Source organism: Hemitrygon akajei, chromosome 6, assembly GCF_048418815.1.
Source record: "Hemitrygon akajei chromosome 6, sHemAka1.3, whole genome shotgun sequence".
Lineage (NCBI taxonomy): Eukaryota > Metazoa > Chordata > Chondrichthyes > Myliobatiformes > Dasyatidae > Hemitrygon > Hemitrygon akajei.
This window is the reverse complement of record NC_133129.1, coordinates 154657837-154685298: the sequence shown is the minus strand read 5'-3', so window position 1 is coordinate 154685298 and position 27462 is coordinate 154657837. Positions and strand designations below refer to the sequence as shown.

Below are 27462 nucleotides of genomic sequence, written 5' to 3'. Positions count from 1 at the left end.
TACTTAGTGACAAAAATGAAGGGACCATGTTCCCTCCAATCAGGTCTTTCAGCATCTACAAATCTTGTGGCATCTGAAACTAAAAACTGACAGGACTCAAATTCTCATCTTTAGCACCAGTTCAGAAAGCTATTTCACTCAGGAAAAAGTCATACCACTCCTGGTAACGTCAGCAGGAAATGAGAATGCGACATTTTATTGCACTAACCCAACAGACAGGGTTAGAAAAGAACCCACCTTGTAATTTCCTGCGATGAAACCGGGGTGAGCCAAGGAAACTGTTTTTGATTGAATTCAGCCGCGTCCTCCAAGGCATTCCTCCAATACTGGGGCTGGATGGTGGTGTTGGATTCGGAGTACTCGCTGGACTCTCCTTGGGAGTATGGACTGGTGTGCCCTTTGGGGTGGGGAGGGGGCTTCCCCTTGGGGAAGGGTGAGGGGTCACCTGTATTATAGGGATAGATTTGGTGTTTGGATCAGTACCGGGGAGCAATCTGACAAGAGACAGGGGTGTAATCTGGACTGAAGGAACAAACACTTGGGTTGGTGATGTAACTGTGGTCTGCGGACTCTGTACGTTTTTAACAGGAGGATTCTGAGGGGGGGATGTTTCTGTTGTTACAACAGGAAGGGGATTAGATTTAGTGGTTTGCAAAGGTTTATCTGTGAGCTTACTCTTAGCAGGCAGAGTCTGTGTCTTTGGATTGCATTGAAAGCCTATCTTTGGTTGAAGCACGTTGCTGGGCTTCGTTGTATTTCTATGACAATGAGGAATCATGGGAGAATGTGCTTTGGGACAGGAGCTTAGCTCGGGACTTTGGGGAGGAGCAAAAAACTTCCTGACAGGCTACACGGCGGACAGCATCATGCACAGACAGTCAAAGGAGAAAAACATACAAGACATAGCATGGCACACAGACATAAATCAGGAGGGTGGGAGTGCAGAAAACAAAAATACGTGCCGTTAGCCGGTAAGCAACACGTCATAACCAAAAAGTGAGCATAAAGTACCATCAAATGTATAGGCATTCAAAATCATAAGTTTTACACCAGCAAATTAATAGGAAGAGAAGCGGCACATTTTACTTAATATGTTTGATGAACTAAGACCAATAAAGAGCAAACACATAGCCAAAGCGGCAATAACTGTAACTGATAGCTAAAGGGTTCAACCAATCACTGCAGTTGTTACTTATAGAGGTAAAAATCAAGACACGCAAGCTGTAGTCGATGAAGTGCAGGACAATTGAAGGTCTTGAATGGAGGGTTTGGCCGTTACTACTTACCCTCGGACTGCTGAGAGGGCTGGTGGAGAGGCCAGACGATGCTCCGCTTATTGATCGCGATCTACATGGAGAAAAGGTACACTAGAATCAACTCGGCGTTTTGTAAAGGCTTAACTTTTTGAAAAAATAAAGCAACATTCACAATCATTACCCTTTTACATAAGGTGGATTTGATCTCTTGCCACCATCAAGACCCCATTCATCATTAAATTGCAGTGATTTTAAGTGCCACAAGGCATTTACCAAGTTAGAATACCGTTTTTCTTTCTCCCTCCAATTTGCTACCCTCCTCTCCGGATACCGTTTACGCTTTCTGTCGTCCTGTTCTTCAGGCCTTCCTGTCCCTAGATAAATTGTTTGAGACAGTTAACTTGTGTGGCTACTGAATTTTGTATGCATGGGAAGAGGGAATGTGTGTCCTACAACTGAAAGTACATCATGTTCTCACTGATGTCTGTACATGCAGACCCTTCCAGCAAAGTCACTGAACTATCATCATCAGAGAAGACTCCAGCTGATTTCCATTCTGTCAATGGTGTTGATCCCAATGATAGCACCTAGAACAATGTCCCAAATGGAAGCTTCCTGAGATGTGCACTTACCAACTAAATCATCAGTGGGGTTTACCGCATTTCTTCAATTTTTGTAGCATCATGTCCTTTGCATGGTATTTTTTAAAGACAAATGACAAATTTGCAAAATGGGAGAGAACTAAAATGTGGCATTGCACTTAGCAAAACATGTTAATAGTACTGGAGGCAGTTCAGAGATGATTCATTAGGATGAGGTCAGGAAATTTCTTAGGGGTGGATTGCTTGAATGGATTGTGTCGGTTCACACTGGAGTTCAGGAGAATTAGAGGTGATCTTTTTGAAAAATTTCATTTTGGACTTGGCAAAGAAAATGTGTCCCCTCATGCGGGAGTCTTGGCTAGAGCGCGTGATCTCAAAATGAGAAGGAGGCCACCAACAGCAGATTTGAGGAAGAATTGATTTCTCCAAGTAGGTTGAGTCTTTGGAATTACTTGCCTCAGAAAGATGTGGTGGCTTAGTCCTTGAATAGATTTTTAATCAGTAAAGGGAATTAATTGTTGTAATTGGGGGTGGGAAAATTGACTTGAAGAAAGATGATAATTATGATCATATTGAATAGGGGAGCAGGCTTGAGAAGCTGGATGGCCTACTCCTGTTCCAATTTCTTACGGTCTCATGGTCTTATTTTAAGTCATACCTGTCAAACAGCACCTCCAGCCATAGATGCCAATGAGAAACAGTTCACTTCGCTACAAAATTAGCTTACAAATTTGCTGAATATTACTTTAGAATATTATCAATTATTCTAACTTTTAATCAGCAAACCATAGAGATTAATTACAGCATCCCACATGGGAGAAAAAAGAACATTAGGAGAGTCATACATGCAGATACATCAAGCACTTTTACACCCGTCATGGTATTCAAGGGAATGCCATGCAGCAACGTAGGGGAGGAAAACAGCAGAGATCAGGGTGTCAAAGCAAGGTAATTATTATCCAACAATATCCACTAGAATTGCTCAGGCTTTTAAACAAATAAACAGAAAAAAGATTTGGAGGAAGAAAAAAGAGGGGAGGTGAAAACTACCCAACCAGAGGATAATCAGTGTGCACCAGAGAAAACTCTTGCCATTCAGATGTGGGATGGAAACCTCCAGGGAGTGGGGAAGAAGAGAAAATATTTTAGCTATTTTAACAACCATGTGCACTTAAGGGCATCTAAAGCAGCTACCCACAGTGAGGGAGAAATCATGTGAAACACTTTTACTACCTTTCTTCTTTGTTGATTCTGGGATTGGCATCTGTGATATCCAAGCTTTTACTGAACATACTTTTACTACAGTAGGGACAGTAAAACAAAAAAAAACAAAATTACATTGGTAAAGAATTTAAACAGGGGCTATTTTAAAACTAGATATATATAAATATTTCAAAAAAGAAAGCTTTTATATTACTATTGAGAGCTATTGACATTGAAACAAACATCTTGATCATTTTAAGTATGTAAATCTTTCAGGCCTTGCAGGATACTACGATGAATTCTAATTGTTGGCTGCAGTGCACATTATTTCAAATATATAGTAGAAAAAAAATAAGGTGAATGTTGAAATAAGATTAATATTGAAAATGGTGCAGATATGTATATCTGGCAAAAATGGATTTGAATGTGCAGCATGAAGGCATTTTGTCATGTGAAAATGCACATCTTCCCTTGACACACATGATGTGCAGTCTGATCATTTTCAGGCAAACTCAGAAATCTCTGTACTGTACAACCAGCATTCAGGTTCGTTGCACACTCAAACAGAATGTCGTCAAGCACAGGGCTACAGGTTGAATGGCAGCTCGAAGCCTTGTGCTCTCTCATTCATCAGTGAGGCTTTCCATTCTCGGTGAAGTTAATGAACTAACAGTGTAAAATTAAGAAAAGCCTATGATCATTCCCTTGGTTAGTTTGTGAAATAGTGTTCATGATTTGCTACAATACGACATTGTACCTCTGGCCGTGCTGTGCCATCTCTATAGCACGCCGAGCTGGAACTGGAGAGCCCCCGTCAGTCACGCTCAATACTTCCATCGATTTCCGTTCAGGTCGCCGCTTGCCATGCCGATTTAACATTGGTGAGTCTACTCTTTTTCTAGGTGGATCTTTCAAGACCCATGACAATTAAAAATTGCATATTAAAAAATCTTATCATTACTATTTGGTGCAACTTAGACTACCTTTCCAAAAAGAACATCAAAGTTGTTTAAACTTGAACAGTAAAGAATTAAGCCTAAAATACTAAATCACTGTGTCTATTAAATACTACTCAGCAAGAAACAGACACTTAATTGTATTTACAAACTATTTTAGTTTTAATCAGCCTTACTTTTTAATCTAAATGCGAGTTCTTTATTTTAAAGAGCTTTTAGTGTAAATCTTTAAATAAGTTACAGTGTGTTCAACAAGAGGAAAGATAGATGCAAAGAATAGATGGTATTGATGTTTGATCTTTTCCTGCTGGAGGCATTGCTGTCAATGGTATAGATTTAGGATTGATGAAGCTGCAAACTCAGTGGAGAAGAGATAGCTTGAGGATGGGTGGGTGGGGTTGAATAGATTACACTGAAAATGACATGAATAACACAATTCTGGATAATTTCAAATTGTTGTAGGTTCAAACAAGTCAAAAGTTGAAGAAACAGACAGTAGAAATAGGCCAAGGATAGATATTCAATAACTCATGTCAGACAACAATACCAAGGTTATGAACTGATGGCTGAGCTTCAAGCAGTTTCTGAGTAGGGGAATGGTTGCCTAGGAAATAAATTAGTGGCTAAGATATTGGTTGCAGTCTCTGCAGATGGAATTGTAAGGAATTTCTGCTCATATGATATTGCTGTTGATGAATGGATATTTCCAATGTTTGAGAACAAAATGAAATCTGTGAATTCTTCACAACCTGTTCTTAAAAATTCAGCCAGTGGAGAATGATTTCAAAATGCAACTCATGGTGAAGAAAAGTTAATGTCTACATTTCTGAATAAAGTTTTTTTTAAATGGAGAATGGTGCCCAGTGATAGTTAGTGTGTTCATCTAATCTGACAGTACATAGTTAAGCCAGAGACATTAAAATCTTTGACCTTGGACCTAGTGACCTGAGATGAAATCTTTTTCAGGGATGAAAGAAAGTTTAACAATTTTAGTGAAGAGACGGGATATAAAGTTATTGCTGCAGGTGTGACTTAGCAGACTGCTGTAAAATATCAAGATGAATTATGGAGGCAAGGAAGTTGAGAATTTAAAGTGCAGTGGTAGGGGATTTTAGACAAAATATTTTCCAAGAATGGACCAGAGGGTGAAACACAAATTGAAAAAAATACTCAGAAATTATTTCCTTCTTTCAAAATGAAGACATGTTGCATAGAACTGAATCAATTTCTGGAATTTACGACCAAGTTTCTTGTAAGAATACTTGAATAGATTGGTATTTTTATGCACATGACAATAAACAACTTTGACTTCAAATAGACTGATTTACCATTGAGTATGGGGAATATAAAACTGATCTTTATTCCTCACTCGTTTCTGAAAGAAATCAACTCTGCATCCACTAGAAACCTTTGAAGCTTCATGAAAGAGCTAACTCTTCACACATGAACGCAAGCAGAGAACCTCATGAAGTTTTCCAATTGTGGAGGCTTCACACTAATCCTGTTCTCACAAGCCTCACAGAGGCCGTTAGGTGGCAAACATGAGAAGAAACTCATTTTAATGCTCCTGGTGCAAAGGACAAAAAAAAGTTCAATTCATCTTGATTTGTCATAATTCCGAATGAGATTAACAAAGTCAGCATAAATCCAGGAATGAACCAGAGAACATGTTGGCCTTGTTAGAGATTCTACTCAGATTGGCTGGGCACCTTCCCACTCATCCAGTGAAGCACCCATAAATATACATCAAACGTACATTGAAATGTTGTAGCCTGGCAGCGAATGGGAAATATTTGGATAATTTGGAACATGGAAACTGACATCTTTAGGTATTACTGTATAAAGCAACATCTGAAACGCCAAATGACATCCTGTGCAGATCTTATCTGTAAAATTTAGTCACCCAAGATGCTCACCTATATCATTTTGAGGTGGCAGGTCTTCATCTTCATGGCTTGGATACCGCTCTTTCCGATCAAGAAGAAGAAAATAGATCATTTTTTCTTGATTTTCTCTGTGAGTCAGAAAACAAATCAAATCAGTGTGCACATATCTTTTGGTCACATTACAATATAACCTATCTGAGCATTGCACTAATATTATTAGACTCCTACATTTGTATCTCTTATTTTAAACACCTATCCTGGCTCTAGTTTGTCTCTTAAAGATCCTATAATTTGTTAAGATGATAATTTACATTCATAAGTCCCAATTTGAATGTAACATGCTCTAATAAGCAGTTAGAATTGTAAAAAATAAATAAAGGTCCACCTCAGAATTAGAAATGCACCAATCTGTACTCTAACATTAGTGTTGCTTCAGGTTACCATACCCCTCCCAGAAACAGGTTCCTTTTGAATAAATTTAATTGAATCATCAATACTCAAATACTATTTTAGTTGGTTAGCCCAGAAATCTTGTTTAGTGGAAGACTGCTGAGCCTAATGTAGTGGAATCAGTTTCACAAGCTGATAGAAGTACCTTTTAAATAGCTATCCATCTGCAAACACCTAGGATCTGAGTGTCTTTATGAATAGTGTAGTGTCAAGGCAGTTCTGAAATTCTAGTCTGCTTTTGTTTTATACTCTATGTCTGCACCTGCAAAAAAATTTCCCTTTCACCCCCACTACCACACCAACTGTTCCCCTTTAGCAACTGATTACTTGGAAAATCACAAGACAATCCATCGGAAAGGTTTATGAAAGGGGAAAATGTGTTTGACAAATATATTTGAGTTTTTGAGGATATAAATAGCAGACACGACAAATGGAATGCCATACATCTGGATTTCCAGAAGGAGTTTTTAAAAAAAAAAAAAATTTATTATCCAGAAGGAGTTTGATGCAGTGGTGTAGTTACTGTTCATTATGTTAGAGACAATATGTTAGCATGGACAGGGGACTGGTAACTACCAAAAACAGAGAATCAGGATAAGAAGGTCTTATTGAGCTGAGCAAGTGGCTCAGTGAGCTGAAGAAGTAAATTGCAATAGATGTCAGTGCTGGGGCCACAGTTATTTACAATCTATATTTATCATTTATATAACACAAGAGATTCTGCAGATGATAGAAATCCTGGAGGAACTCAGCAGGTCAGGCAGCATCTATGAAGAGGAATAAACAGTCGGCCTGAAATATCAACTGAAGGGACTGAGTACATTGTACCAACTTTGCTGAATGTTTTCAGGACACAAATACCTGTAAAGGATATAGATAGTTTAAGTAAGTGGTCAAAAATTTGGCACATCAAGTACAATATGGTGAAACGCAAAGTTATCCATTTTGGTAGGAAGGGTAACAGAAGCAGAATATTATTGGAAGACAATAGTGAGTGCTGTGAATAGGATGTCCTTATATCGGAAACAGCAGGTGGAAAGGCAGATGAATTGTTGGCTTTAATAGGAAGGGGGATGAAGGACATAAATAAGGAAGTCATGATGTAATTATATAGAGCACTGGTAGCATCATACTAGAGGAATGCATATAGGTGTTTTGTTTTTAAAGAGGTACTGTGGAATCAAAAAGAATCCAGGAAGAACTCTGTGGGTCAATGAACACCAAAGGAGGCAAAGGGGATAAGTCAGAAAAGTCAAAGATGGCTGCTCTTGGCTTGCTCAGCCGCTACAGTGAGACAGGACACAAATTGGAAGAACAGCATCTCACATTCTGCTTGTACGATATAGCATACAGTCTGACGGTATAGACAATAATCCTTCCAATTTCAGATAAATCACATCCTGGAGTCCTCCTCTCTCACACACACTCACCTGTCTACCTTGTTCTGTTTGCCCTTTGGCCACCTTTCCCATCACCTCCCCCAGACCCTCTCAATCACAGCTTGAAATGTCGACTTACACTTTTTGCCCCTACAGATGCTGGCTGATCCACTGAGTTCTTCTAGTGTTTTGCTTTTCATTCCAGATTCCAGCAGCTGCAGTCTCTTTTGTCATTAGAGAGTTGAGACAGTTCAACCATGAAACGGATCAAGGGATGGACTGTCATATTGCTGATCCTGTTGCTCATGCTCCTATATTAATTTCCCTCATTACACCTCATCCTGGCTACAGGTTTTGATTCTACCTTGGTGGAAGTGTAGCTTTGTCCATAAGTCAAGGGCAGTAGGTCCTCATATTAGAAGACAGCATGAGATCATGCACAGGCCTCAATATCCACACACTGAATCTAAAGCCCAGTTAGTGGATATTTCTGTGTAGTGAACGGAGAGGCAGGTGGACTATTGAGATGTCTGGAACTTAAAACCAGCTGCTTGCTAAGCAAGTAGGTTGCACTTTGCCAGTGGTTGTAACAGTGGCTTCATTTTAGCCATAGCCTTCTTCGAGACTGATACAGGGAACATCAGTGCATTGCCCAGCCTGGAGTGCACAGTTGTAACAACCAGAATGAGTTGTGTATTACTTTGCCAATGGATGCAGACAGCCCATTTGAATGTGCTCTGGGATATGCAGCAGCAGCCACATATACTTATATCAGCCACCATTACTTCACCTTTAAAATCTTTACTTCAGGTCCTGTGGCACTTTAACTTGCCATTGCCTTCATGCTCTGACCTCTGTTTTTGGCTGCCTCTATTTCAAAGTGCACATTGGATAACTAGCACCAATATACTGAAAACATTAGTTACAGTTGTCCACCTCACAATGCACTTTCAGATGATTACCCTTGCTCCCTATACCTAGCCAGCAGATGCAGCTAATGGTTCTGCTGTTTCCACTTGCCATCTCCTTTGACTCTTTTATTTTAGCTTTTTCATCGCCCCTTTTGTCTTGCTCCATTTCACTCGCTTCATCTTCAATACAGTTCTTCCTTCCAACACCATTGCCCAATTTCTCTGACTATACTGCACACTTCTTGATGAGCTGTGAATGTTTCTCCAGAGAGTAATGCCATGAACCTGAAAATTTGTTTTTCTGTTCACAGGCCATTTCATGTGCACTTCCAAAATCTTTTCTACTTTTTCTAGTTTTTTTTAAACTGGGGACTGGGCAGAGGAGGATCAGGGTAAAGAGAAGATCTCCACGAAATCTTAGCGATGAAGGGTTGTCGGCCTGAAATGCTAACTTAGTTTTCTCTACACTGATGCTTCCTAGCCTGTTGAGTATTTCTGGCATTTTCAGTTTTTATTGTGGATGATTTTAAGGCATCCACCAAAAGTACTTTACAGTTACAATATACATTAATGATTTAGATGAAGGGATTAGAAGTAACATTAGCAAATTTGCTGATGACACAAAGCTGGATGGCAGTGTGAAATGTCAGGAGGATGTTATGAGAATGCAGGGTGACTTGGACAGGTTGGGTGAGTGGGCAAATGTATGGCAGATGCAGTTTAATGTGGATAAATGTGAGGTTTTCCACTTTAGTGGCAAGAACAGGAAGGCAGATTACTATCTAAATGGAGTCAAGTTAGGAAAAGGGGAAGTACAACGAGATCTAGGTGTTTTTGTACATCAATCAATGAAAGCAAGCATGCAGGTACAGCAGGCAGTGAAGAAAGCTAATGGCATGTTGGCTTTTATAACAAGAGGAATTGAGTATAGGAGTAAAGAGGTCCTTCTGCAGCTGTACAGGGCCCTGGTGAGATCCCACCTGGAGTATTGTGTGCAGTTTTGGTCTCCAAATTTGAGGAAGGACATTCTTGCTATTGAGGGAGTGCAGCGTAGGTTCACAAGGTTAATTCCCGGAATGGCGGGACTGTCATATGTTGAAAGATTGGAGCGACTGGGCTTGTATACACTGGAATTTAGAAGGATGAGAGGAGATCTGATTGAAACATATAAGATTATTAAGGGATTGAACACGCTGGAGGCAGGAAGCATGTTCCCGCTGATGGGTGAGTCCAGAACTAGAGGCCACAGTTTAAGAATAAGGGGTAGGCCGTTTTAGAACAGAGATGCGGAAAAACTTTTTCACCCAGAGAGTGGTGAATATGTGGAATGCTCTGCCCCAGAAGGCAGTGGAGGCCAAGTCAAGTGGATGCATTCAAGAGAGAGTTAGATAGAGCTCTTATAGATAGCGGGGTCAAGGGATATAGGGAGAGGGCAGGAACGGGGTACTGATTGTGTATGATCAGCTATGATCACAGTGAATGGCGGTGCTGGCTAGAAGGGCCAATTGGCCTACACCTGCACCTACTGTCTATTGTCTATTGTTAGCCTCAGCAAACTTGGGTCAAGGTACAGACTGTGACTATGTAATTCCCCATTTCACTTGTACTCATTCCATGCACTCACTTACTATTGGCTAAAAATACATTCTGCTAAACACATGTACTCCAGGTGGCTGTGACTCCTTCTATCGATGCCCCCTTTGGGTGTGTTCCTGCCTTGTACCACAAACATCCCTCCCTCTCCACTTGAATTGGAAATTGTGGCATTCAGATTCTGCAGCTACTTAGCATGTGCAAGTTAATTCATACCAAATCGGCTGAAACAAGTGTGTGTGTGTGTGTGTGTGTGTGTGTGTGTGTGTGTGTGTGTGTGTGTGTGTGTGTGTGTGTGTGTGTGTGTGTGTGTGTGTGTGTGTGTGTGTGTGTGTGTGTGTGTGTGTGTGTGTGTGTGTGTGTGTGTGTGTGTGTTTTTAAGAGAGAGAGAAAAAAGAGAAACAGAGATAGAAAGTATACAGAAAGTAAAAAGAGATAGTGAGGGTGAGAGAGATGGATAATTAGAAAGGAAGAGAAAGTAAAAAGAGATAGGGAGAGTGAGAGAGATGGGGAGAATTAGAGAGTGATGGAGAGAACTAGAGATAGAGAGACCACAATGGAGGGAATTAGAGAGATAGAGGTAGAGTTAGAGATACAGCATATGTGCACAGTACAAACTAGCAGGATAGGCATGAGCATTTTTTTTTTAGGTGTAAGAGGTCTCGTCGGGGGTCTGTTGAAATTTTATAGCCCAGGAAGGGGTTATAAAAATGAAAGTGTTGAGTATTTTAAATCTCTTTAATCAACTGAGTAGTAGCAATTCAATTACGTTCTGGTAATGATATCGGACAGTTTTTACTCATACTTCACAAATGACCAAGATTATACAAGACACTTAGTGGCTGTGTGCCATTGCTAAAATCACTGAATTATTCTTCCTTCAAGTTGTCATATTTATGATGAAAATAAAAATTTCATACTGAGTATTAAGATAGAAATAGATTTTCTTTTTAAATGCACTGCTACACGCGTGTACCGTAAAATCTTAAACAGCATAATAATGGGCCATTAAAAAGGCAAAATAATGAGCTGTGCAGACCACTGTGCTGGTTAGTAATTGTCCCATGCTTGAGACGACAAATGTGAGATGTCTTGGGGATGTTTTGTTCAAACCTTTTATGTTTGGAATAGGCCTATATTATATTGAACGCATTCAGAATAAATTTCTACATTAACTGTCTGAAAGAGTTTACTATTAAAAGCATATTTCTTTAGTTCAGCAGTCAGCCTTCCATGAACAACAGAGCAATCTTTGTAACACGCAGAAGGGTATGATGATGTCAAAATCACTGGAAAAATTAATACTTCACAGCTCTTTGACTACTGCATGTCCTAAGCAATCTACAGACATATTAAATAGCAGTTATAATACAAGCCTGTGTTTTTAATATTAACTCTGAATGCAGATTTCACTTATCAAGAAAATCAAACTACCACCCAGAGGGTGATGAACAAGTTACACATCTACATAATTGCTTTTCACAACCCACATCCCACCTCCAACCTCCACTAGAAATGAAATTACCATCATCTTGAACCTCTTTAGGCTGCAAGGACCTAAGAATTGGGAAGAGATGTGTTGGTGGCTTGATGTTTACTGATTGTCACTTCATTTTTGACTCCGTAATTTAAATGCTTCTGATGCTGGGGCCAACCTGGTGCTTCTAGACTGCTTAACTCATTCCTTACCCGAGGGAATATAAGCTGAGGACATGAATGGAAATGTGGCTAGTCTGCTGGAGTATATTTTGGTGACGGGGGCAAGAAGTTTCAAAACAGAAATTTAAGCATGGAAAGAGTAATTCAAGATACAAAATGTCAATCCTTTGCTCTTCATTACATCCAGTACTTCCTCTATAAATTGGTAGGGTATTACTTTGGAACTACACAGAGGCCAATTACTTGACCTACCAATGGGTCTTTGGGATCCTTGCAGAAGCTGGAGCAACCAGAGGGAACCAATGCAGTCACAGGGAGAGTTTGCAAACTCCAAAAGACTCTACCAAAGGTTAGGATTGAAGTTGGACCTCTGTAGCTGCAAGGCAACACTGTACTGCTGATCAATTATTGCATGAAATATCTTAAGTCTGGGTTGCCTGACAAATACCCCTTTGATTTTGCACTACCGGCTCAGGATCTCTCTGTGACATCTGCAAACAGCTTGCCTTGGGTTCAGTGCTTCTTATTGAGAAAATCAAGCTCTTGAATTCTATCCAGAATGTGATGGACTAGTAACATATCACGGTTGATTCCCCTCCCATATCCCACCTTTATCCTCACAGAATACCCTTTCACCAGCTGCCAGTATGTCCATAATTGGTAGGGCTATTGCTGAATAAATAACGATTTCTGCAATTTGTGGTTTCAGTCTTACAAATAAAAAATTATAGCATGGTACATTAATACCATCAAGAAGTTCAGAGTTCAAAGCAAATTTATCATCAGAATACAATCCTGAGATTCATTTTCTTGTGGGCATACACAGTAAATCCAAAATAAAACCAAAATAATACTTACTCATCTGACACCAAATCTTGCATAAGCTTGTTTTTATCTCTAAAACAACCCAGTGAATGCATGCTGTCCAGGACATCTGGATCAATGTCCTCCAGTGATGGAAGTGAACGTATCTGCACCTTCCTTAGAACAGGCTGCTCCGGTTCGGGCTCATTCTTACCCCCGCTGTAAGAACATAAAAACCCAAAATTCCAACTCTATAAATTAAATGCAGGATTTTGGCAAGTGGAGTTAGTTTCAGTGTTTCAAAGTATTCTTATTAATTTCTTTGCCTGGTAAAGCTTCCCTTCTTTCGGTTCAATGTACCTTAATTTCAGCAAAACACCAGCAAAAGGGTCTCTAAAGGAGAAGAAAATTAATAACCAACTGATTGCACTATGGAGTACACACACAAAGTTGTCCAAACCAATGCCAATTAGGCAATTAAAGGAGAAACCCAACCTTCGCATTTATAGCTGAATTAAACATGGAGGTTTGCAAAATGTTCTGACTCACAGTGTTCAGCTAATTGGCTTGGAACAATGGTGCTAACCCTTAAACTTAGTGATGGAAAATCTGTAATTCTGTTCCATTTGGATGAGAAATATGCTTTCTAATTATGAAATTTTACAATGAAGAAGGAAAATAAAAGCAGCTCAAGATTCATCTCATATTTGGATGTAGTTTGTTCTGCTCTTGTGCCTGAGAGTGGCAGATGTCACTCTCACTTTGGAAATTAATAACCACCATGGTCATGCACGAGCACATTCATGTCTCTTCCTATCCCATAGAGTACCTTGAGGATAATTTACACTCTGGTTCATTCATGCTCAAGGTTTATGACTGTTAAAATAGTTTTTCTTTTGTTAAGTGTGGAAGAATTTAAGACTCTTTGGATATGTAGGGGTTAACCTAATTGCTTGTGAATGTTCCTGAGATTTAGCTGAAGTCGGCTGGAATGCGACCAAAATGTTGTGATTTAGTTCAAGGTTCAAAGTCACGTAATGTTCTTGTTTGTTGCTATCTAGTTCTAAGTTCAAAGTCAAGCAATGTTCTTGTTAAGTGCTTTTAGTTACGTACACTGTTTCTATATAATGAAGATTGTCTGAAAGCGAAGCGGAGCCCCTAAACACTGCTCTTAGGTGCAGTGGCACTCCGTGATATCATGTAATAATAAATTCCTTTAGTCTGAAGCAATTCTCTGAGTCGGCCTGATTTGTTCTGTCAGCTGCTCCTGAGATTTACCCGCAACATTAAGTGCTCTGTTAGTGTTTGGTCCAAATGGAACATGTAGTCCCAAAACTTCAAAGTCCAAACAGTAATGTAGAAGAGCAAGGGGTAAGGCAAGATACGGCAATTGGCTTGAGCTACCCTGGAATTCCTGCTGGAATTCCTCCCTTGACTGATTTCCAGGTACTTCGGCTCAGCCACTGACATCAGCAATTGCAGCACACTAACTACCTTATCAACTAGTAAGCAGTCTGCTTCATCTGAAGAGAAAGCTAAATATTAGTGAAGTAGCATTTAAAATTTGAGAGAAAGCAGTGTCATCAAATGCAATCCCCCATCATACTAGCTATCTGAGACTGACCAACAATGTACAGCCCAGAAATGTATTCGGGGATCCTGAAAGACTGCATTGTCTTAGTTTCACTTGGGCTCTGCAGTTACTTGCTAAGCTATTAGGAAAGCCATGCTTTCTTACTTTAACGATTTTTCAAGCAAAATTCTCATGCGTCAAAAATGTCCAAGAAAACTGAATATCAAAAAGAATGAAGTCCATGATTTAAGTTCAAAGGCTGCCAAGCTATATTATTCCATTAGACTTTAATATAGCAGCAATGTCACAGATGATTTGTGATATTTTAGGGAAATCTAGCAGGTTGTATTTGGCAGAAGGAATAGAAGGGGCAGAAGCAAAATAAAGATGTTAATAAATGTAGCCAAACTAATAGGTGTACTTACATATACCAAGAATGTTTTTGGATCTGGTCTAGCTGTAAAGGAAAATAAATTGAGTAATATATTACTTAATGACAAGGAGAATGAAGAATCTTACTGTATATAAATATTTTAATAGAAAATTCTATTGCAACATTGTAATATAATTTTTATATCAAACTATTTTTCAATAACTAAAGCTCTGACCTCTACAATTTCATTAGGCTTTCACTTGATATGATAGATACCACAAGAAATGTTTTATAAACTAATTTCTATATTTCTAAGTTCTATATTTAATACACTCACTCCATGGCCAGAGGCACCATGAATTTTCTTCCTTCACTGTGAACACAATAGACTCTCAGCATTTTGTAATAATGTAATGACTGTATTTGCATATTTAAGTGCCATTCTTTCATATATAAACAACACACTTAAAATTATTTCAATCCTTCTAATCCTTCCTATTAATTAGAACCAGCAGATAAATATGTGTAAATACAGGAACATTTGATTCAGACATTTTTGTACAGAATAAATTTTATGTGGATGTTAACTGTTCTCATTCGATTGAGGAGCAATGCATTAATATCTGAATATAAAACAGTAGGTTTTACCACCATATACTGAGCAAATACAGAGCAAGAGAATGAAAAAGACATCTATGGAATCTCATTTCTGTGGAACTAATGCTTCAAGAACCACAATTCCAACATGCCAACCAAACAAAAGGTGTTTTCTGAACAGCTGTGAATAAGCAATTGGCCCTCCTTGTTGAAGGACCGTACAAAATAATTGCTGCAACTTAAAGCTGCTTCTGCTGCTCCTCGATGTTATCAGCTCACACTGATTTGGAATATTAGTTTTACCACTTGTTCTTACATTCTGTTTCTCCCACTTATTATACTGGGAAAATAACACGCTGACCTATTTATTTAGATGATGTCCTGTGGTCCAAATGATGGCCAGCATACTTCGTTAAACACATTTTGACCCATGAGGAGACATGCACTCAAGAGATATCATTCAAACTCAAAAGATGAACACAAACAACAATTGAACGGTAGACTTGTATTTATCATGGCAACTTATCACATCTATCTGAAATATCTCAGAAGAGTTTTTAATACTGACACTGATAATATTTCTCAGCAATTTCACTGTATGAATAAAATAACTTTCAATAAGGAAGCCTGACATCATGCACATTAACAATATTTATCTTTCCTGTTACATTTGTACGACATAGATCAGAACAACACATCACCCAGCCTATTCGATATATCTGCTGCCAGGCACACATTAATGGTTTCCTCAAACCAGTATACTGTTTCGGTTGTGAGAAACATGCTGTTAGTTATGAAAATCAAAGGGTAAATTAAATAGAGATTGTATGTAATTACATTTATGAAAGAATGTACTATCAGAATCATGTTTATTATCACTGACATGTCATGAAATGTGTTGTTTTGCAGCAGCAATAGAGTGCAAGATATAAATATTACCATAAATTAGAAAATATTCATGGGTTCATGGACCATTTAGAAATCTTAAGGCAGAGGGAAAGAAGCTGTTCTCAAAACATTGAGTATGGGTCTTCACACTCCTGAGCCTCCTCCCTGATGGTAGTAACAGGAATCAGGAATGTCCCTGATGCTGAGGGTCCTCAATGATGGCTGCAGCCTTCTTGAGGAATTGCTTCCTGAAGATGTTCCCGATGGCAAGGAGGGCTGTGCCCGTGAGGGAGCTGGCTGAGTCTCCAGCACTCTGTAGCCTCCTGTGACCCTGTGCACTGGAGGCCCCATCCCAAGCTGTGATTCAATCAGTTGGAACACTCTCCACCGTACATCTATAGAAATGTGCAAATGTCTTTGGTGACCTACCAAATTTCCTCAAACTCCTAATGAAGTAGAACCACAGGTGTGCTTTCTTCATGATTGCATCAATGTGTTGGGCCCAGGACAAACCCTTTGAAATATTGATGCTCAGGAACTTGAAGCTGCTTACCCTTTCTAACACTGACCCCTCAATGATTGGTGTTTGTTCTCCTGAAGTCTACACTCAATTCCTTGGCTTTGCTCATGATATATGCCAGGCTGTTGCAGTATCACTCAGCCAGCCAATCTGTCTCATTCCTGTCCACCTCCCCATTGCCATCTGAGATCCTGCTGACATCGGCGAATTTATGGATGGCATTTGAGCTGTACCTAGCCACGTAGTCAAGAGTGTCGAGTGAGTAGAGCAGTGGGCCAGGCATGAATCCTTTATCCAAATAGTTCAAAGAACAAGATTAAACAGAAAGCAATGCTTGTCTCCTTGACGTAACGGTTGAGAGCAGATTTGATACACTTCACAAGACGATGACTGGTTTAGACATGGTGAATAAAAAAAAGCTGTTCCCATTAGAGGACCCAGATTTAATGTGATCGGCAAAAGATTGGAGGTGCAGTATGGAGTTTGCTTAAAACTCTAAAACAAGTTACATGGTCTGTAATTGACTGCCTCAAGTCAGTGGATACAGAGATGTTCACTCCTTCAAAGAAAATGGAAAAAGAAATATCCATTTCATGGGAGAAGATCTGCCATTTTAGCCCATCTGGTTTACTTATGTCTCCAGATCTAACAAATTGGCTGATTTTAAATAGCACAGCAAGTCATTCAGTTGTAACATAACCACTAAACTGAAACAGAGGAAAAATAACATCAGATGATTCATTCAGCATCAACCTGGACCATATTTATAGAAACAGGAAATTCATCTTTATAAAGTCTTCTTTATAAATAGATTGTGTCTGGTACCTAAACTGGGGGAACTGTCAAATATGATGTCTAATATGATGGTGTTGTGTCCTTAAAGGTTGCTTTTTGACCAGAGTATGCAGAAAGCTTAAGACTCCGATTGAACACGACTCACTTTGTTATGATGTTGCACTTAATAGTCAACCTGTGTTGCAACCATGTCGTATAGTGCAATAGTTGATGCTGCTGCCTCATTGCACTAGGGACCCAGGATCAGTCTGGATCTCAAGTGCTAACTGCGCAGAGCTTGCATGTTTTTCAGTAACTGTGTGACTTTTCTCCTGTGTGATCTGGTTTCTTCCATCTTCCCAAAGACACACTGGTAGTTACTGCATGTACCGTTCAATGGCAAAAGCAATTTTAAGAAATGGTGGTGAGCATATACCAGAGACAATAAGATGCAGCGGTATACAGAAATGAGGAAGAGGGGTCTGAGACTAAAGGGATTCCTCCCTATGGGTAAACGTGGTCACAATGAGTTGAACAGCCTCCTTTTGCGTGATTCGCATATCATTTAAGGAACAAAGGAACAGCATTAGAGCAGATTTGGAAAATAAATAATAAATATAATGAAACAATTAATGAGCCATGACTGTGAGAACATAACAATTCTCAATGGTAATAATATACTGCTGTATATATAAGTATATATTTTGTTGACATTAGGCAAGAACTAACAAAGGTTGATTGGGGAAGGCTGTTAGTAGGTAAAGGGATAACAGGTAAATTTGGTAAGTTTTTGAGTGAGATAGGGAGAGCTCAGGGCCAGCACACTCCTTTTAAAGTGAAGGACAAAGCTGACAGGATTATAGAACTCTGTTTGAAAAGGGATATTGAGGATCTGATCCAGAAAACGGAGGCATATGTCAGGTATATGACCAGATGGGATCCAGCAAAGCTCTTGAGGACCATAAGCAATGTAGGAGTAAAGGAGGAAATCTGCGGGTAAAACGGGGACATGAGATATGCTTGGGAGATAGGGTAAAGGAGAATGCTAAAATATTCTAATATTAAGAGCAAAAGGTTAACTAGGGAGAAAATAGGTCTCCTATTTTCAGTGTGGTTGTCTCCATGTAGAGATCATGAGACAAGCAAATTCTTAAATTAATATTTCTTGTCTATATGCATTGAAGGAGGACATGGAAGCTCGGAAATTCAGGGAAGAGAACAGTGATGTCTTGAAAGATAAATATTATCAAAGAGGAGGTATTGGCAGTGTTGAGGTTGAATAAATCCCTGGGCCTTGACCAAACATTCCCTATGACATTATGGGAAGGAAGATTGCTGGGATCCTGGCAAGGATTTTTGTATCTTCTTAATCACAGCAATAGTGAATAATCAGCAAAGTAGATAGTGAATATGCAAACAGTCAGCAAAAGAAGATGGGGAGAGTTCAGAGTCACCATGCTCCTATTAGAGTGAAGGACAAGGCTAGCAGGATAAGAGAACATTGGATGACATGGAGTATTGAACTGTCAGGAAAAAAAGGAGTATGTATGTCATATATGGGAAGCTAAAATCAAGTCAGTTCCTTATAAAAATAAGAGACCAAAGAGGCCAGTGACGAAGGACATTAGGAGTGAAAGAAGTGGACATAAGATATCATTGGCAGATAAGGTAACATCATATCTATAAAGATTCCATGTATATTAAAAGAGTAACAAGGAAGAAAATCCATCTCCTTAAGAATCAGTGCAGTCCTCAATGTGGGGAGCCACAGGCGAATGCCAAGGTCATAAGTGAATACTTCCTAACAAAATTTACTGTGAATGGAAGCTAAGGAATTCAGGGAAATAATGTCCTCAGACGCATCACTGCTATGAATTAATAATCAACGTTACAGTGTTGGCAGTCTTGAGGTGCGTAAACATGGATAAGTCCCTGGGATCTTAGCTTATGATTTAGTGGAAAGCAAGAGAAGAAATTATTGGGACTTTGACAGAAATTTGTGTATCTTCCCTAGCCAAGGTACTGGAAGATTAGAATGTACGTAGCTAATGATTTGCCTATATTTGAGAAGGGCTGCAAGCCCAAGCCAGGGATATACAGTCCGGTGAGCCTAATATCAGTGGTGGGTAAGTTACTGGTGGGATTTCTGAAAGACAGGATCTATCTTCATTTGGAAAGGCAAAGACTAAAGTCAAATTGACTTTGTGTGGGGAAGTCGTGAAATCACAAATTTAAGTGAATTTTCTGATGAGGTAACCAAGAGTACTGATGAGGGCAGATGTCTATCTTAACTTTAGCAAGGCTTTTGACAAGAAAGGTGTCTGGAAGGTTAGATCACAAGGGATTCAAGATGAGTTCCATCGTATGATACAGAATATGCTTGGTAGTAATGGAAAACTGTTTTGCAGATTTTATCATAGGTATCAGTGCTGTGCCTCCTGCTGTTTGTCATATTTATTAAGGATTTCAATGAGAACGTTGGTGGCATGATTTAAGTCTGCAGTTGATACCAAAATAGTCGGCATAGGGAACAGTGAAGAAGGTTGTCTAAGGTTAAAACGGGATCTAGATCAACTGAGAACTAAGAATGTTATATGGAATTTAACACAAACGAGTGTGAAGTGATGCAGTTAGGGAAGATAACTAGGGCAGGACACACACAGAGAACAATAGTGCCCTTAGAAGTGTCATAGAACTTAGAGACCTAGCAGTACAAGTGACAGCACAGTTAAACAAGATGGGGAAGAAGGCAAATGACAAGCTTGCCTTCATTGGTTAGTTCATTATAGTTGGAACATCATGTTATAGACGTATAAGACTTTGGCAAGCTCCCACCTGGAAAATCATGTGGAGCTCGTTTGCTATTCAACAGGAAAGATGTGATTCAGTCAGAGAAGATGCTGAAAAGAGTCACAAGGGTGTGGAGTTATGAGACACTGGATAGGCTGAGTCTGTTTTTCCTGAAGTGAAGGAGGCTGAGGGGTGACTGTGTAGAGCAGGGACGCCCTGGTTGGGAATCTCTTGTGCAGAGGTTTTATAAAATCTTCAGAGGCTTAGGCCGGGCATTTAGCAATAGGCTTTTTCCCAGTGTAGGGAATACTAAAATTTGAGTGCATATTTTTAAACTGAGGGAAAATTATAAAAGGGAAACTGAGGTTCAAATTTTTCCACACAGAGGTTGATGGGTATATGGAATGAACCTCCAGAGGAAGCAGTAGACACTATAACATGATATTTAGAAATGTATGGACAGGTACATGGACAGGAAATGCTTAGAGAAATATGAACAAGTTGGGCTGAAAGGCCTTTTTTGATGCTTCATGGCCCTACTTTGCATTGCAAATATACCTAATTAAAGGACAATTATTAAGCAGAGAACGATTAGTAGTTTCATGGTTGTCAGTACCACATACAATTAGGTTTCCAGTTCATTTGCAATCTAATGACAATAAAATATGAAAATAGATTGGAAAATAATATTATTTTACAATATTCATAACAACCCTCTTAATACCTACTCTTCCAAATATGAAAACTATTAGATTATTATTAATGAACAAGAAAGTTTGCTCTAATTGATGATTAAAGTGTACCCATGCAGAAAGTGAAGGCAGTACCTCAATGCCCAGCAACAAAGTATATTAACTGACATTTAATAGATACTTTGCTCAAAGTTTGTTTATTCAGAAATTTGACAGTGCAGATTAATGAGTGATATGTAATCCATCATACTTTTCAAAAACATGGTGCTTCATTATTGTTTGTAAACAGTTTGTTCCCCTTTAGCAGACTTATCTATATTCAACCTACTGCATTATCGTTATTAGAAAAATAACTAGCTGTATAGCTTCTGTTAATGGAGACACAAGAGACTGTACTGTATATGCTGGAATTTGGGTCAAAAGTCAGATTGCTGAATGAACTCAGCAGGTAAAGCAGCATCTGTGGTGGCATAGGGATGGCCAATATTTCAGACGAAGACCTTCCACCAGACCTTATGCAGCATCTCAACCTGACGTGTTTGTCAGCTCTTTGCTTCCACAGATGTTGCATGAATAAACTCGGCTCCAGGAATCAACACTTGTGTATCATCAACCTATAGGTCACAACACTCAGAGACTTGGGCTATTTTATTTTCTTCTTTGTAACTGTATGAGCAGTTATAGTTTGAAGTTCTGCACTGTGTAGGTCAATATGTACTGTATTTTGCACCTTGGCCGCAGAGGAATGCTGTTTCACCTGGCTGCATTTATGTCTATGGTTGAATGATAATTAATCTTGAACTTGACCTAAAGAGTTTTTCCAGCAGTTTGTTTCCTGGCATCTGTTAATACTGTTTAATGTAAACACAAGGAGATACAGTATATACTCAGCTTAGACTACCATACACCAAACTCAGCTGGTTGACATACTCTGAATCTGTCCCTTTCTCTGAAGATGCCTAGATTTCTCTCAATAAAACTTCATGATAGAATTAGCAAATTCAGATGTGCACCTTAAAAAGAATTTTCAATTCACATCTATGTTGTGCCATTTACATTGTTGTGTCTGTGCACAACTACGTATCAATTGAATAAAAGTGTGCACATGGGTGATGGCTTTAACTGGTGTATTCGCATTGTAGTGAGAGGGAAAGAAAGAACGATGTGCGTGTATGGACAACAGTGTGCTAAGCCGGTTGGTGTGGGGGGGGGGGGGGGGAGGCAGACAGACATTGCTCTAAAAGAAATAGATCCATACATTACTCTTCTTCCCCCTTTAGATTAATGCACCATTAAATGGTATATGTACAAAACATTCAATTTCCCTTTCACAATCCATATTCCAATAAACATGCTTTCACAATAACAGTCTATCACTAACTTCACAGTTCTAAAGATTCAGTCGTTTGAGTGGTGCTCTGTTTCCTTCAGGATTGTGCCCCTGAACCTGTGGAGTGGCATCAGGTTTGGCAGGTGTCTTGTCTAAGACAACGTTCTTGGTTTCCGGTGTCATGTTGCTGTCAGTGACATCATCATTGAGAGGTAAATCTGGTAACTGCAATGTGTCCATCTTGTTGGATGCAGTCGATTCAAGTGTGTTCTTCGGTTGAGCATCCAGTATTCGGTCCACGTGATGTCTCCATGTCTGATCTCCAACATCCACTGTGCACATCAGTGGCCCACTCCCATGGGTGTAATGGTGCCTGTGAGGGTGCATTTTGAATTTTTTGGCATTTCAAACAGCTATTGGCTAAGTCTTCAATCTGTTTAACTATTCCCGGTCACCATGCAGAGCTCTGAGCGAGACTGTTCATCTTGACTGTTCCCAGGTGTCCTTCATGTAGATTTCCTATCACTCTGATGTGTAGTTCAGAGGGAACCACATCTCAAGATCCGCACATCAGCATTCTTTGATATACTAACAGTTGGTCTCATCTTGCTAAAAACTCTGAGAACGTAGGGTTACCATGAGCTGGCCATCCTTGCATGGTGATTTCAGAGACTGTTGACAATGTCAGGTCATCCCTTGTTTCCCTTCGTATTTCGGAATTTGTTATCGGTAACTGGTCCTCCAATGCTGTGTGGAACACTTCTGCTGGGTCACAGTATGAAGACTTTTCTTCTTCAGTTGCCAACAGTGGAAGATATGACAAGCCATCAGCATTGTTGAGTTGTTTGGTACCCTTGAACTCTAAGTCATAAGAGTGGGCTCCTAGGAATAATGTCCAGTGTTGTAACTGGGCAGCAGTGATCACTGGAATTTCCTTCCTGGGATTGAAAATGAACACAAGGGACTGGTGATCTGTCATCAGCATAAATTTTTGCCCACGGAGGTATTGGTGGAACTTTTTTATTCCCCATACTAGACTAACGACCTCTCAGCCAATCTATGCACAGTTGTGATCTTGAAGCAAACTCAATTGGGTGTTCAGATCCATCTTACATAATGCGTGACAAAACAGCTCCAATGGCTTAAGTGAATGTACTGCACGCCAGTCTGATGGGCAGGAATGGGTCATAATGGGCGAACAGTTCATTGGATGTCATTAGTCTCTTTTTTTCCTTTAATACTTTTTCACATCTTTCTAACCATTTCCTCTTTGCTCCTGTCTGTAACAGTGCATTCAATGGGTCCAGCACTGTAGCAATGTTTGGGAGAAACCGGTGGTAGTAGTTTACAAGTATGACCTGAGTTGTGACACATTTTCCAGTTTGGATGCCTGTACACTGATTCAATCTTCTCTTGTGACTTATGTAAGCCATGCTGGTCAATATGTCCAAAATATGAGAATTCATTCTTGAAAAGCTCCCATTTCTCTCTCTTTGTGCACAGACCATGCTCACTTAGCTTGGTAAGCAGTTTACCAAGGTTCTGGAGGTGCTCGTCGTCGTTTTTACCAGTCATGATGATGTCATCAAGGTAACATTAGGTTCCTGGGATATCTTGGAGCACTTGCTCCATTGCTCTTTGGCAAATTGCTAGAGCTGATGCAATGCCAAAGACGAGATGATTATACTGGAACAGTCCCTTGTGAGTGCTGATTGTGAGGAACTCCCTGCTTGACTCCTCAATCTCCATTTTCAGACAGGCTTGTGACAAGTCAATCATTGAAAACTTGGCCGCGCCTGCCAAAGATGCAAAAATATCTTCTATTCGTGGCAGGGATACTGCACAGTATGCAGCACTGGGTTGATGCTCACCTAGACATCCCCACATGTGCAAATGGCTCTGGCCTTCCCTTTCTTGATCACCAGGACAATGGGCGTGGTCCAATCACTCTGCTCAACCTTGGAAAGAATTCCAGATGCCTTCAAGCTCTGCAGTTCAGCATCTACTTTAGGACGTAGTATGTAAGATACTGGGACACTGTTTCTGGAATCTTGGTGTTGTTGTTTTATCCAGTTCAATTCTGGCCTCATGCCTTTGAGTTTACTTATCCCCTTCTCGAACACCTTCTCCTTAGCATTAAGCAGCTATGCCAGCCTCTGATTAGTGCTACCATTACCTGTTGATATCATACTGAGAGCTTTGATGGAGTGCCAGTACAGTTGGGTTTTTCTCAACCATTCACGTCCAAAAAGTGCTGGCCCTCCACTTTTCAATACATAAATCTCTAACTGCTGTGTTTGGTTTCCATACATTTATTTTCAGTTCATCTATGGTGATCCAAATGGTTTTGTGATCTGCTTCAGTTATATTATGAAGTTCTAGGCATGACATTTCAGCTTTGTCAGACCCTATGTTGTCTGATTCTGTTTTATATTCGATAACTTTATGCAATTACTTAGCTTTCTGTTTGAGACTTTTCACTTGGTTGTGCTATTTGTCTGTCTTACACATTCTCTCTGTGTGACCTTGTCTGTGACACTTCCTGTAGACTTTTTCCTTGAACCAACAGTCATTTGCATCATGGGAGGATTTGCCACATCATAGCATCTTTGGCTTTTTGCCCCATTCAGGGGCATTTTGTACATTTCAATTCTAACCTCCTTTTCTGTAGTTCTGCTGCATCCTTTGCTGCAGTCTCTAATGACATTGCAGTGGTAATGCCCGTTCTAAGGTTAGGTCTCTTTCTGCCAGTAGCCATGTTTGAGTGCTTTAACTATGCAAGCCACATGCAATCCTGTCCCTTAATACATCAGAAAGCCCATCTCTAAAGTTACAGGAATGGGAAAGTCTATGCAGTTCTGCAACGTATACAGAAATGCTTTCATGTTTTGACTGGTTCCTTTTGTAACTTCTGAATCTCTCAGCTATTGCCAGTGGGTTAGGGCTCAAGTGATTTTGTAAAATTGTAACAATTTCATCGAATGTCTTGCTTGCTGGCTTTTCAGAGGTTACTAGTTTCTGTAAGGGACTGCATGTCCTTGCACCCATTAAGCTAAGAAATGCAGGGGCTTTCTTTTGCTCCTCCACATTATTCGTGTTACAATACAGTTCAACTCTTAGCCTTCATTGGCACTGTCAAATTCATCAATTTTCCCAAATGAAGCCATCGCCATGTTATTTTCACTTTAAATTCAACGTATCTTTCTCTGTTACCCGTGAGTCCTTCGTGTTCAACTCTCAATGTTTCATCCAGTAACTGTCGGTGCAGTTCGTCATATTTTCTGACATCCATTGCCAATTTGTTGTGTCTGTGCATGATTACATATCAATGACATAAAAGCATACACACGGAAGATGACTTAAACTGGTGTATTCGCATTGCAGCGATAGAGAGAGAACAATGCGCATGTGTAGATAACAGGTCAATACGTAGTGGGGGGGGGGCATGTCATTGCTCTAAAAAAAATAGGTCCATATATTACATAAGTAGCATAACATATTGTAATATTAGCTCCCTCCACCTTTGCTGAACACAGGATGCTTTTGACGAGTAAGCTCTTCTCGGGCTTCCAGCCAGGTGTGGGTATCGATTATAAACGACGCTTTCATGACAAATTCTGCCATCTTCATCAGAGTTTGTCATTGAAACATTGGTTATAATCAATACCTGTACCTGGCTGGAAGCCCAGGAAGAGTTTATTCGTCATATATGCTGGGAAAGCACGAGATCCTTTTTCACAGGATGCTTCTGTTTTGTTCTTAAGTCTAATCTATCTTTTTCAAATATTTCCAGGTCTGCAGGCCAGAGGGTTACTGTTGCATGCCCAAGAAACTGATGGTGCATGAGATGCATCAGGTGTAAAATATTATTTTGTCATAAGAGAGGCTTTTAAAATTGGGGTAGATGTTTAATGATAAGACACAAGAAATAAATTACACACCCATTGCCCTCAGATTGGAGTGATATATCACAGTCTTAGTGATGGTGTTGAACAATCATGCAATCTGCCAAGAACAGTAAGCTGCATTAATCATAAGTGTGCATTTGTGATGTATGCCATGATATATACCACCATCTGCTTATGCAGGCATTGAGGCAATACTGCTTCTCCTGTTCCAACCCAGATACAAAACTAAATCTACATAAGAAAATTGTCTCATAACTCAGCCTGATAATATGGCAAAGAAAAGAGGTATTCTGTTTTGCTAGTTTTAGTTCTAAATAGTGAAATATATTTCAACTCTTCAGAACAGAGTCACTTAATGCATAAACAGTAGCCTATGGCTTGAGATATTTATCATAATTTTAAAGAAATCCAACATCTATTTCTATTAACAATGCACAATTTCCGAAGTGGAACAAAAAGTATTTTTGAAGGAGCTGTAGCATCCAAATGTTAACAACTTGAAGTTTTTCACTTTCCAGCACAAACATTTGCATTGACCCAATTTCAATGTTTTAGGAAATGTGACCTCCTCTAGGAGCTGGCTTGTCCTAAAAGACCAAAGATATTGAAAGTATTTTTGCAGATATTTTTGTCTATAAACAGTCTTTGCTTATGAGCAAATAAAGCAAGTCCCCTCCCCTTGTCAGAAGTGGGAGGAAAGAGAAGAGGACCTAGGCAAGGCAGAGGCAGTTTTCAGAAAGTGAGATGCAGCAATAGGAGACAGCTTTTTGGTACGTACAAGTCAGTTCATTGTGGTAAATAGAGAAGTGATTGCTAGTTTTCTTTCTGCATATTTTGATTGGTCAACAGATTAAAATTAGGGCACATTAATGTAAGCAGTATCTGTACTCTTAAAGTGGTGAGAGTTAATAAACACTAATTCAATCAATGAACAAAACTAATAAATTAAAACAGATGGCGGGGTGAGTGAATCATTATAGCTGCACCATGTGTGAACTCCTGATAAACAGTGAGCAGATCTGCAGCAAGCGTGGACTACATGAGGAACTCTGGCACGGTCAGCTGGACTTTGAGCTCCAAGTATTGCATATCTTCAGGGAGAGGTGAGTTACATGGGCACGTTATTTCAGGAGTCAGCCACGCACCCATGAGAGTAACTACCTCTAAATTGGTGACTGGTCAGGGACAAGATAGTGTGACAGCGGAAATAGCAGAAGGTGGGACCAAAGGATCATTCTGGAGCAGTCTCGGTCCTTACCCTTGTCAAAGAAACATTAGGTTCTTGTTTCCTTTCTGGATGAGGTTGGTGACTGTAGGA

General features: G+C 39.6%; 1 protein-coding gene across 9 annotated transcripts in view; it reads right to left on the bottom strand.

Moving 5' to 3' along the window:
- Nucleotides 1–27462, bottom strand: part of brsk2b (BR serine/threonine kinase 2b) — a 948417-nt gene that overhangs the window by 106983 nt on the left and 813972 nt on the right. For 2 of the 9 annotated variants that reach the window (XM_073049611.1, XM_073049613.1), the window contains exons 9-15: nucleotides 14698–14729; nucleotides 12754–12936; nucleotides 5934–6031; nucleotides 3819–3969; nucleotides 3092–3157; nucleotides 1287–1347; nucleotides 238–847 (exon numbers count right to left, since the gene is read on the bottom strand). In XM_073049611.1, the coding sequence (XP_072905712.1) occupies nucleotides 238–847; nucleotides 1287–1347; nucleotides 3092–3157; nucleotides 3819–3969; nucleotides 5934–6031; nucleotides 12754–12936; nucleotides 14698–14729 (1201 nt within the window). The remainder of the gene's footprint in view (nucleotides 1–237; nucleotides 848–1286; nucleotides 1348–3091; nucleotides 3158–3818; nucleotides 3970–5933; nucleotides 6032–12753; nucleotides 12937–14697; nucleotides 14730–27462) is intronic. The other 7 variants (XM_073049617.1, XM_073049619.1, XM_073049614.1 and 4 more) reach the window with 6 other exon arrangements.